At 43.5% G+C, this 12,545-nt stretch overlaps 1 protein-coding gene across 1 annotated transcript in view; it reads right to left on the bottom strand.

The window, feature by feature from the left end:
• The window catches only part of rundc3aa (RUN domain containing 3Aa), a 59,748-nt gene that overhangs the window by 3,170 nt on the left and 44,033 nt on the right, over positions 1-12,545 (bottom strand). The window contains exons 7-11 of the mRNA XM_061905517.1: positions 7,525-7,605; positions 7,299-7,464; positions 6,570-6,727; positions 6,385-6,498; positions 51-157 (exon numbers count right to left, since the gene is read on the bottom strand). Coding sequence (XP_061761501.1) covers positions 51-157; positions 6,385-6,498; positions 6,570-6,727; positions 7,299-7,464; positions 7,525-7,605 — 626 coding nt within the window. The remainder of the gene's footprint in view (positions 1-50; positions 158-6,384; positions 6,499-6,569; positions 6,728-7,298; positions 7,465-7,524; positions 7,606-12,545) is intronic.

Genomic DNA, 12,545 nt, shown 5'->3' on the forward strand with positions numbered 1-12,545 from the left:
ATTAAAAGAATAATTTAATCTTTTCTCCCAGCTTCAAGGCGTTACGTCACCTGCTGAGGTCCAGGTGGCGTCACCATTGTGCCTCTCGTCGGTCCTTTGCGAGTCCGAGTTCAGGCTGACGTCGGCGTAAAGTTGCTCCAAACTGTGGAAACTCCTCCTGGAAGAAGCGAAAACACGACATTTAATCCCAACAATAAAAGCTATATAGATATTAATTTAACAATGGGTAACTTTTCATTTCAAAACAATTCTCAATTCACAATAAATACATTTTTAATATTATTGGGTGCCAGTTCTATGATGAACTATACATGGGGGCAGTATAGCTCGGTTGGTAGAGCGGCCGTGCCAGCAACTTGAGGGTTCCAGGTTCGTTCCCCGCTTCCGCCATCCTAGTCACTGCCATCGTGTCCTTGGGCAAAACACTTTACCCACATGCTCCCGGTGCCACCCACACTGGTTTAAATGTAACTTAGATATTGGGTTTCACTATGTAAAGCACTTTGAGTCACCAGAGAAAAGCGCTATATAAATATAATTTACTTCACACACAGAGTGTAATAAAATATTAAAATAAAAATGTCATTGCAACATTTAAAAAGGAGCTAATTACTATAATTGATGTCCAGTTCTTATATCTTGTTTCATTATCACATTTCTGAGTATGCAAGTATTAAGGTACAATTACAGTTGCAAGTGTGAGATGTTAGAAGGCAGAATAGTGTATAGTTTATTGGTGTGTTGTTTTGTTTGCTCTAAAAAGTGTCAATACTGTAAGTATCGTACCTAATACGCATCAGCTGTCTGATTGTAGCATGCATTAATTGTAGTTTTCCTGAAAACAAATTTGGTGGTGATGAAATCGCCATGTAAAATCGCTGATGCTAATCAGTAGCACATCAACAGCAAAGCCAGTGTATATTAGCATCAAGCTAGCGCATTTTCGAAAAAGCGGAGCCTTACTTTTCTTACGTCGGAGCGTTTTTTTTGAGTCAATTTCTTTGTTGGCACCATCATCTTTGACTTCAGGAAAAACACTGCAGACCCCGCCCCCATCTACATCAACGGCGAGGAGGTGGAGAGAGTCAGCTCCTTCAAGTTCCTCGGCACCCTCATATCTGCTGACCTGTCCTGGACCCAAAATACAACTGTGGTCATCCGGAAGGCCCAGCGGAGACTCCACTTCCTGAGGGTACTGAGGAAGAACAGACTGGAGAGGCTGCTGATGGTGACCTTCTGTCGCTCGGCTTTCGAGAGCCTGCTGACGTACTGCATAACAGTGTGGTACGCCAGCTGCACTGAAGCAGACGAACAGGCGATTCAGAGTGTCATAAAGTCTGCACAAAAAATAATCGGCTGCCCCCTCCCCTCCCTGAAGGATTTACATAATTCCCGTTGCCTCAAGAAACCAAAAACCATCACCAAAGACAGCACACACCCTGGCTAACACCTGTTTCACCTGCTGCCATCGGGCAGGTGCTACAGGTGCATCAGAGCCAAAACAAACAAGCTCAGAGACAGCTTTTTTCCCAGAGCTGTCCCCATGTTGAACTCTAACTTATAATAATAATAATTAGGGGACGGCGTGGCGCAGTCGGAGAGTTGCCGTGTGCAACCCGAGGGTCCCTGGTTCAAATCCCACCTAGTACCAACCTCGTCACGTCCGTTGTGTCCTGAGCAAGACACTTCACCCTTGCTCCTGATGGGTGCTGGTTGGCGCCTTGCATGGCAGCTCCCTCCATCAGTGTGTGAATGTGTGTGTGAATGGGTAAATGTGGAAGTAGTGTCAAAGCGCTTTGAGTACCTTGAAGGTAGAAAAGCGCTATACAAGTATAACCCATTTATCATTTATTTATCATTTAATTCACCCCTGTACAATAACCTGCCCTAATACCCTACTGTGCAATACTACCCTTCGAGTGCAATACGTCCGACACTGATTGTTAATTATTACTTCGTTACTCTTGTCTTGTTCTGTATTTTGTACTGTATTTAGTATTTTGTATTTCTATAGTGTTTTGTATATTGTACATGATTGCTTGTTATTTTTATTGGATAGTAGTCTGTTTATTTAAATTGTTAGTTTTTCCTTTATTACGTCTTGTGTTATTTATTTTACCGCATATTTGTTCCCACAACCGCACCTTAAGTTGGAGTCTTTAATCTCGTTATATGCAAATACAATGACAATAAAGTCTATTCTATTCTATTCTAATATTGCAACATTACCCGAAAGTAGTGTGACCAAGTCTGCTCTCAGTGCTACTGGAGTGATCTCCAAGTGCTACAGGGCTTGAGGTCAGGCCCAACCCAGATACTAAAACATTTAAAATCTGATTGTAGCATGCAACTTCATTGTAGTTTTCCTGAACAAATTTAATGGTGTTGAAATCGCCATGTAAAATCGCTAATGCTAATCAGTAGCACGTCAACAGCAAAGCCAATAGGCATCAAGCCAGCACATTTTCGGAAATGTGGAGCCTTGCTTTTCCTACGTCGGAGCGTTTTTTTTGAGTCAATTTCTTTGTTGGCATTGAATATTGCAACAATATCCGGGGGTAGTGTGGTCAAGTCCACTCTCAGTGCTGCTGGAGTGATCTGTAAGTGCCAAAGGGCTTGAAGTCAGGCGCAAACCAGGTACCAAAACATATAAAATCTGATTGTAGCGTGCAACTTAGTTGTAGTTTTGCTGAACAAATTTGGTAGTGTTGAAATCGCCATGTAAAATCACTAATGCTAATCAGTAGCACATCAACAGCAAAGCCAATGTATGTTAGCATCAAGCTAGCGCATTTTTGGAAAAGTGGAGCCTTACTTTTCTTATGTCAGAGCCTTTTTTGGAGTGAATTTCTTTGTTGGCATTGAATATTGCAACGTTACCCGGAAGTAGTGTGGCCAAGTCCGCTCTCAGTCCTGCTGGAGTGATCTCCAAGTGCGGAAAAGCGCAACCCAGTTACCAAAACATATTTTAAAAAAAGAACCTTTTTGAAAGATACAAACATGGCTGACAGGGCAAAGAGAGCTTGTAGGAAGGGGCAAGGCTTGGAGGAGCTCATTTGCATATAAATAAGACCACCCATAATGCAACTGGGCTTGGAAAGCGGCATGAAGATGGTTTGCAAAGCAAAATTTGTGCCAAATTTGGACCATTTCACGCTATTTAGACCACAAGGAAGTGTTTCAGATGAAAAATCATGGAAACACTTTAGTATGGGGAACATATCCACCATTAATTACTTGCTTATTAAAGTAACAAAGACTTCATTTAGAGTTTTTTGGACACTAGGGGAACATATAAGTGTTAAAGTACTCTGGAATGCTGTCCCGGTAACAGTTAAGAGATGCTACCTCAGTAGAAGCATTTAAGTCCTATCTTAAAACTCATTTGTATACTCTAGCCTTTAAATAGACCAGTTGATCTGCCGTCTCTTTTCTCTTTTGCTCTGCCTCCCTCTCCCTCCAGGTCCGGTGGCCATGGATGAAGTTCTGGCTGTCCAAAGTACCCGGGGTGGACCGCTCGCCTGTGCATCGGCCGGACACATCTCTGCGTTGCTGACCTGTCTCCACTCGGGATGGTCTCCTGCTGGCCCCACCATGGACTGGACTTTCACTATTGTGTTAGATCCACTATGGACTGGACTTTCACAGTATTATGCTAGACCCACTCGACGTCAATTGCACCGGTCGCCCTAGAGGGGAAGGGGGGTCACCCCACATCTGCGGTCCTCTCCAAGGTTTCTCATTGTCATCCCACTGGGTTGAGTATTTCTTTGCCCTGAAGTGGGCTCTGAACCGAGGATGTCGTTGTGGCTTGTGCAGCCCTTTGAGATACTAGTGATTTAGGGCTATATAAATAAACATTGATTGATACATCGATAGGCTTAGGGCAACCAAAAATGTTGAAAGAGCCATATTGGACCTAAAATACAAAAACAAACTTGTCTGGAGGCGCAAAAAAATAAAAGCTATATTACATACAGATAGTGAGTCATGAGATATAAATTGAATTAAGAGGACTTTAAGGAAACCAAATGAACTCAAATATAGCTACAAATGAGGCATAATGATGCAATATGTACATTAAGCTAGCCTAAATAGCATGTTAGCATCGATTAGCTTGCAGTCATGCAGTGACCAAATATGCTGGATTAGCACTCCACACAAGTCAAAACATCAACAAAACTCACCTTTGTGCATTCATGCTCAACTTTAAAAGTTTGGTGGACAAAATGAGACAGAAAAAGAAGTGGCATAAAACACGTCTTAGAAAGTCAGAGAAAGTTATACATGTAAACAAACTACGGTGAGTTCAAGGACCGCCAAAATTAGTAGGACAAATCGGTGCTCGCCAAATACTCGAATCAGTGAAGCATGTTTAATAAAAACAGCGTGGTTTATAACAATTAGAGAGGTTTGTGTCATGTTTCTCCTCCTACAGAAACCATATTAAAACAAAAAATATATATTTTATATTTTTTTCCTTCTTCTTTTCCCATTTTTCATACATTTTTGAAAAAGCTCCAGAGTGCCACTCGGGCAGCGCTAGGGTTAGGGACGGCATGGCGCGGTTGGGAGAGTGGCCGTACCAAGAGCCAGAGGGTTCCTGGTTTGATGCCCATCGTTTACCGACCAGGTCACGTCTGTTTTTTCCTTGAACAAGACACTTCACCCTTGCTCCTGATGGGTCGTGGTTAGCGCCTTGCATGGCAGCTCCCGCCATCAGTGTGTGAATGTGTGTGTGAATGGGTAAATGTGGAAATAGTGTCAAAGTGCTCTGAGTACCTTGAAGGTAGAAAAGCGCTTGTGGAGAGGCGGAGCCGGCAAACGAACAGCGGGGCAGGGCGGCGAGGAGGCGGGGACGGCGACCGAGCGGAGAGGGGGGGCGTGCCGGGAGAGACGCCACAATCGAGTTCAGGTGCGTGGATGGCGCACCTATACACAATCAATGAATCTCCTCTCGCTGGATAAAAGGGCAGCAGCAGAGGAGGGTGAGGGGGAATGAGTTGGAGAGCCCGCAGCAGTGCAGGAGGAGCAAAAGCGACAGAGAGCGAGCCGGAGACGACGACGACGTGGGCGGTTAAAGAGTGGACCGAGGAGTGAGCAGTGGAGGAGGAGCTGAAAAGCGACCCGACCGCAGACAATCTTGTATTGACAAATAAACAAGAGTCAAACCTGCTCAAGCATGTCCTTCCTTGATGGTCTTGGGAACCCGCACGACGGCTTGAGTCCGTCACAGCGCTATACAAGTATAACCCATTTATCATTTAATAAGCAATAATTTTAAGGTTTTTGAGGGAAGACTCTTAGTTAATGTCTTACTAGTTGCATAATAAGGCCATGCAGAATAAGATTATCCATCCATCCATCTTCTTCCGCTTATCCGAAGTCGGGTCGCGGGGGCAACAGCCTAAGCAGGGAAACCCAGACTTCCCTCTCCCCAGCCACTTCGTCTAGCTCTTCCCGGGGGATCCCGAGGCGTTCCCAGGCCAGCCGGTAGACATAGTCTTCCCAACGTGTCCTGGGTCTTCCCCGTGGCCGCCTACCGGTTGGACGTGCCCTAAACACCTCCCTAGGGAGGCGTTCGGGTGGCATCCTGACCAGATGCCCGAACCACCTCATCTGGCTCCTCTCGATGTGAAGAAGCAGCGGCTTTACTTTGAGTTCCTCACGGATGACAGAGCTTCTCACCCTATCTCTAAGGGAGAGCCCCGCCACACGGCGGAGGAAACTCATTTCGGCCGCTTGTACCCGTGATCTTGTCCTTTCGGTCATGACCCAAAGCTCATGACCATAGGTGAGGATGGGAACGTAGATCGACCGGTAAATTTAGAGCTTTGCCTTCCGGCTCAGCTCCTTCTTCACCACAACGGATCGGTACAACGTCCGCATTACTGAAGACGCCGCACCGATCCGCCTGTCGATCTCACGATCCACTCTTCCCCCACTCGTGAACAAGACTCCTAGGTACTTGAACTCCTCCACTTGGGGCAGGGTCTCCTCCCCAACCCGGAGATGGCATTCCACCCTTTTCCGGGCGAGAACCATAGACTCGGACTTGGAGGTGCTGATTCTCATTCCGGTCGCTTCACACTCGGCTGCGAACCGATCCAGTGAGAGCTGAAGATCCCGGTCAGATGAAGCCATCAGGACCACATCATATGGGCTCACCACCCATAGCAGGGGCCATAGAGGTCGGGTGCAATGTGAGCAGAATAATATTAACAAGTACTTATTAATGACTAATTAAGAGCCAATATGTTACTAATTTGCATGTTAATAAGCAACTTATGAATGGTGAATACGTTCCCCATACTAAAGTGTTACCAAAATCATAATTGGACCCCTTGAAGTAAAGTAATACGGTGTTTTGAAGTAAGATATTACCTGCGGAAGAGCTTGATGTTGCTCTGGTTGTTAGTAACGGTGGACCACTGGCTGATGAGCGGGATGGAGAGGTTTTTCCCCAAGTGGGAGGAGTCACGGGGCATGAGGGAGGAGCTAGAGCACAGACAAGGTTAGAAAGGGACGCAAGACATGAGGTCTTCACTAGAAGACGAGCGCTCGCTCACAGCTGAGCCTGCAGCTCCAGCACGACGGCCTCCAGCTCCTTCTTCTCGCGCTGACCCTGCACCGCCAGCTCGTCCATTTTGGCCCGCAGACGCTTGTTCTCCGTCTCCACGTTCTTCAGCTGCGACTCGCGCAGCCGCACCAGCTCCTCCAGGTAGCCCTGCGCGGAAGGGGAGAGCGGCAACTCAGCTGAGCCCGGGCGAGAGCGAGGCGAGGCATCCGTCACCTTCGAAACTGCTCTAAAACAACACCGCCAGGCAACTTCAACCCTTTACTAATACCCTCCTCCATTCACATCCCATCTCCGCGGATTATAAATAATCTAATGTAAATAATCAAAAAAACTTCTGATGTATTTACTTGCTCTTATGCTATTGAACTCACTATGTTCTCTGCTGGCTGTACTTATCCTACTAAGTAAGACCTACACTATTTCAATGTCGATTTCTCTGTTGTTGCAAATGTTAACGACTGAAGTATTGATATCAACCAAAGCTCCTCATCCCACCCCCCGGATTGTAAATAATGTAAATAATTCCATGTATATACTATGATGATCAACCTGTGTGATGACTGTATTATGCTGATAGTATATATTTGTACCATGAATTGATTAACGTGGACCCCGACTTAAGCAAGTTGAAAAACTTATTGGGGTGTTACTATTTAGTGGTCAATTGTACGGAATATGTACTGAACTGTGCACTGATAAAAGTATCAATCAATCAAACCTTCTGGGCGTAGACGATCTTGAACCGTTGCTCCATCTTGCGACACTTGTTGCTCCAGCTCTCCTCGTCGGTCACCAGCGGGACGTAAGGGTGCTCGGGGACGCTCTCCTCGCTGTTGCTGCTGTCCACGCTTCGCCGGTCCTCGTCGTCGCTTAGACAGTCGTAGCTAACAAGAAGGAGGGGGGAGGTTAGGGTGTGTGCTAATGCTAACAGCTAACAAGCTCACCTTTGGGTGAACTTCAGGTAAGGAGTGTAGTCGATCACAGCCGGGGATTTTCCATCCAACGTTTCCCCCTTCAAGCAGAAACTACATGGGAAATTGACATTTAATAACAAGACTTTTACTCCTTAAAACTGACATCAAGTTATTAGGAGAGTATTTTTTTAACCTGAACACACCCTGTCTTTTCCATCTCTGCAAATACACACATTGTTTGTTATTTAGGTCACGGAAGACGAGGTACCAGGAACAAGACGATGGTAGAGTTAACTTTCGGTTTCGATCCCCGCCAAGGCATTGCAGCAAACTGCGAAAACTGAAATCCAAGTAAGATTAAATATCTCTAAAAAGGGTGATATTTGCTTATTTTCTGTCTAATAAGATTCTTCTTCTTACTAAGCAGATTTTATGTTGGAGATCATGTTTCGTTTTTGTCATGTTTAGTTATTTTTTGGACACTTGTTTCCCACTTTTGCACTTCCTTGTTTCTCTTATCTCCATACCAACTCATTATTTTCCACCTTGTCCTCAAGTCACGCCCCTGTCCTCAGTTCTCACACCTGTTAATCATTATCATAGCTATTATTTAAGCCACAGTTACCAGGTAGTTTGCCTGGCAACATCCTTTTACATCAGTGGTCCCCAACCTTTTTGTAGCTGCGGACCGATCAACGCTTGATAATTTGTCCCGCGGCCCGGCGGGGGGATTCATTTTTTGTTTTTGTTTTTTCTTTGTCATGAAAAAGGGAGGTCTTTGTCATGAAAAAGGAAGTTTTTTGGGGTTTGTGCACTAATTGTAAGTTTAGCTTGTGTTTTTTATGTTGATTTAATAAAAAAAATAAACGTTTTTTTGTTTTTTTTTTATTAAAAAAAAAAATAATAATAAAAAATTATTCTGCGGCCCGGTACCGATCGGTCAGTACCGGTCCGCGGCCCGGTACCGATCGGTCAGTACCGGTCCGCAGCCCGGTGGTTGGGGACCACTGTATTACACAACTTCATTCATGCCAAGCCATGCGGTTTCCTTCATGCTCATGTCACAGTAAGTTTTGTTTTTTTTTATGTCACAGTTGTTTAATTTTGTTTTTGTATATAGTCATGCCATTGTGCTAGTTTTGTTTTTAGTAGTCTAGTTTGTTCTCCGCCATTGTGCGCGCCTTTTGTTTGCCTTTTGTTGTAGTTTGTTCGTGTTGGTAATAAATTAAAATGTACTTACAATCACGTCTCGCTCTTGCCAATTTCCCTTTGCATCGGAGAAACAAACTATACCATAGTCCAAGTCCTGACAGAGTGTTTTACTTGTTTTAAGGGTTTTGGTCCTAAATTATCTCAGTAAGATATTACAGCTTGTTGCTGAGATTTTTATGACCTATATTGAGTAAAACATGCAAATATGTGTCATCAACACTCACAAGTATAACACAACTTTTTTTAAGTAATAATTTCTTTCTTCAAACATGAACAAAAATCTGAATTTTGATACAAATGTGTCTCATAATTAAAACAGATGGACTTAGCTGTTTTTTCTTTTTAAATGCAACAATAGAAAATACGTAGTCCTATAGTAGTAGTACAGTTGGCACAGTACAGTAAACCGACAGTTAATATTTAAACATTTAACATGTGACATTTCAAACACTTTTGAACAGAAATAGTTCATCCACATTCAGATAAATTCTTCAAAATTACAATAAAAAAAAATTTGGCCGTGGGCCAGGCTGTATATATGCGCACTAATTGACTGAAAGAGCACGCACTTGGCGCGATGATGTCATGTTATCAATAAAAAATGCATTTTTCGACCATATGATTTGCCTGAGCGGCTATAAGACCCCGATAGTAACAAGCGGTTGCCTTGTTACCTTCCATTAAGAACAATAAATTAGTTTTAGTATAAGTTTGCTGGTTTTAAGAAATGTAATGCCGAGCGCATATCATTAGTCAAGATAATTATACTAATATTTACTTAATTTAAGAATATTTTTCAACATATTGTGAAAAAAGGTCTCATTTTTTTTTCTACCAAAAAAAGTGCACTTGTTATTCGTGAGAATATACTTATTTTAAGGTATTTTCGGGGTCCATTTAGGTTAGCTAATTTTACTTGTTTTGGAAAGTCTTGACAAGCCGAATTTTCTTGTTCTATAGGCAGATAATTTTCCATCCATTCATTTCCTACCGCTTGTCCCTTTTGAGGTCGTGGGGGGTCGCTGGAGCCTATCACAGCTGCATTCGGTCGGAAGGCGGGGTACACCCTAGACAAGTCGCCACTTCATCGCAGAAAAATTACTCCCAATGTCAATAATTCTCCCCAAACATGTTTCGATATCTGACAGGACATTTATTTCAATCAATCAATCAATCGATGTTTATTTATATTGCCCTAAATCACAAATGTCTCAAAGGGCTGCACAAACCACAACGAGGGCAAGGGCAAGGAAAAACTTAACCCAATTGAGTTCCTTTAAATATTATTCTCCGGTCTGCGCGCCACACTCCGCCAGTGTTGGTCGCCTCCATTACATCTCCTGTGTTTACATGCCAGAACTTCAATTTCATGCCAGGAAATCCAGTTTTTGTCCTTCTTTCCTGTCGTCTTCCCCGTCCTGTTTTGTTTGTTTTCGCCACCCCAGTTGCTCGACATGTCTGTAACACTCGGAGCGTGGGCTCATTGAAAGAGCGCGCAGAGTAATTTTGCTTAGCTCAAATAAAATACCTCTAATTTTTGTATTTTGTTTTTTTGTTTTTGAACACTGACTTTTTGCAGTGCAAGATGGCTACAACAACTTACATTTCTCATTTTTAAAAGCTATTTTTTAGTGTCTTAATGGATTAGTCCCTTATGTGTTGTGTGAAGAAGTATAAAGGTACGGTTTTGAAGGTGTGCAGACTCGAGCTGCGGTCGGTGGGAGCTGCAGAGTGAGAAGGTGCCGGACGACCCTGGGTCAGTCTGCGTTCTCAGTGAAGGCCTCACATCTGTGGAACTCTTTGCCACTGGAGTTAAAGTCCAGTTTTTCTCCACAAAACTGAAAAAGTGGCTTAAGGAAAATCGGAAGTGTGAGCACGAGAACTGGACATAGTGTGGACAAATGGGGCCAATAATATTCAATGTGTTTTTATTTTTGTACTTATGTTACTCCCTCCGAAGTCTTAATCAAAGTTTAAGTTGTTCGTTTTTCTTGGACAGACATTTATTTCAGCCACGCCTTTTTCTCGTTAACAACGATGCCAACACAATGCCAAAAATATGCCGTCAGAACTAATAAATAAGAAAAACAGAACTTACAGTTAGTCTGACATCAAATAAAACAAAATACATTTGTTGTACCGATCCGTTGTGGTGAAGAAGGAGCTGAGCCGGAAGGCAAAGCTCTCAATTTACCGGTCAATCTACGTTCCCATTCTCACCTATGGTCATGAGCTTTGGGTCATGACCGAAAGGATCAGAGTTTCCTCCGCTGGGTGGCGGGGCTCTCCCTTAGAGATAGGGTGAGAAGCTCTGTCATCCGGGAGGAACTCAAAGTAAAGCCGTTGCTCCTCCACATCGAGAGGAGTCAGATGAGGTGGTTCGGGCATCTGGTTAGGATGCCACCTGAACGCCTCCCGAGAGAGGTGTTTAGGGCACGTCCAACCGGTAGGAGGCCACGAGAAAGACCCAGGACACGTTGGGAAGACTATGTCTCCCGGCTGGCCTGGGAACACTTCGGGATCCCCCGTGAGAAGCTAGACAAAGTGGCTGGGGAAAGGGAAGTCTGGTCTTCCCTGCTTAGGCTGCTGCCCCCGCGACCCGAGCTCGGATAAGCAAAGGAAGATGGATGGATGGATGGACATTGATTTCACATACATTATCAGAAAGAATCATACCTCATTGGCCTCACAAACTCCGAGGTAATAAAGTTTCTTTTGAAGCCGAGACTCTTAACCTCTTCCATCAAATGCTTGCTGTCCGTCCCATATTAATTGTCCCTCCAAAAATGTGCCCAAACCAAAACAAAAAATATGTTCCGCTCCAATTTACATGAGTTTTGTAACAAAAATTAAAGTTAACATAAACTTGCATGAAATTACCAAAGAAAAAATTAACTTTAAGTCACATTATACGTAAATCCATCCATCCATCCATTTTCTACCGCTTATTCCCTTTCGGGGTCGCGGGGGGCGCTGGCGCCTATCTCAGCTACAATCGGGCGGAAGGCGGGGTACACCCTGGACAAGTCGCCACCTCATCGCAGGGCTTATATGTAAATATCAACTTATATTTATATATTTTATTTATTTATTCTAACCAACTATGAAATTATATAACATATATACAATGTGCTTCTGTCAGCAGCTATACATTGTCTTATCCATTTTGTATGTGTTTTACACTTTTCTCACCTTTTTAAAAAAAAGCCTAATCAGGGACAAGAGTCGCAAATTAGCCTGTGTGTTGCGATCCGCTGCTCGGATCTTCACAGATTGTTGTTTTGGTTCCATTTTCATTTCACATTCCGGTAGTTTGACCTCCTTATTTCCTGTTTAGTCTGTCACCATGGTTACATATTATTTCCACCTGCTACTCTCGGTTCTCGCACACCTGTTTCTCGTAATCACCTCCCTTATTTAAGCTTGCCCCTTTTCGTTCTTCATTCTCGGATCCTAATTTGCCTTCACGCAACAAGTGACGAATGCTTTGTATGTATATTCTCACTATCTTACACGCTACGCCTTTGTTTTATTCTAGCTCTCATGCTAATGGTTTGTTTTCCCTTTTTTGTGCCTTTGTGCCAAGTTTAGTTTTTTCTGTTTGTATTTCTAGCTTCCATGCTAGCGCCATTTGTTTGCCTTTCTGCTTAGCACCAGTATTTTTTGTTCCTAGCCTTTTTATTAATTTAATAAATACTTATATCTTACCTTATGCTGTGTTTTTGCTCGACGCATCCCTGGAGGCATCGCTATGCCGCACAAGTCTCACACTGTGGCAAAAAGTCATATGTACTTTGACATTGGTTACTTGTAGGTAGCAATGTTTCATTGTACTGTTC

The sequence above is a fragment of the Nerophis ophidion genome, linkage group LG07 (assembly GCF_033978795.1).
Source record: "Nerophis ophidion isolate RoL-2023_Sa linkage group LG07, RoL_Noph_v1.0, whole genome shotgun sequence".
Taxonomy (NCBI): domain Eukaryota; kingdom Metazoa; phylum Chordata; class Actinopteri; order Syngnathiformes; family Syngnathidae; genus Nerophis; species Nerophis ophidion.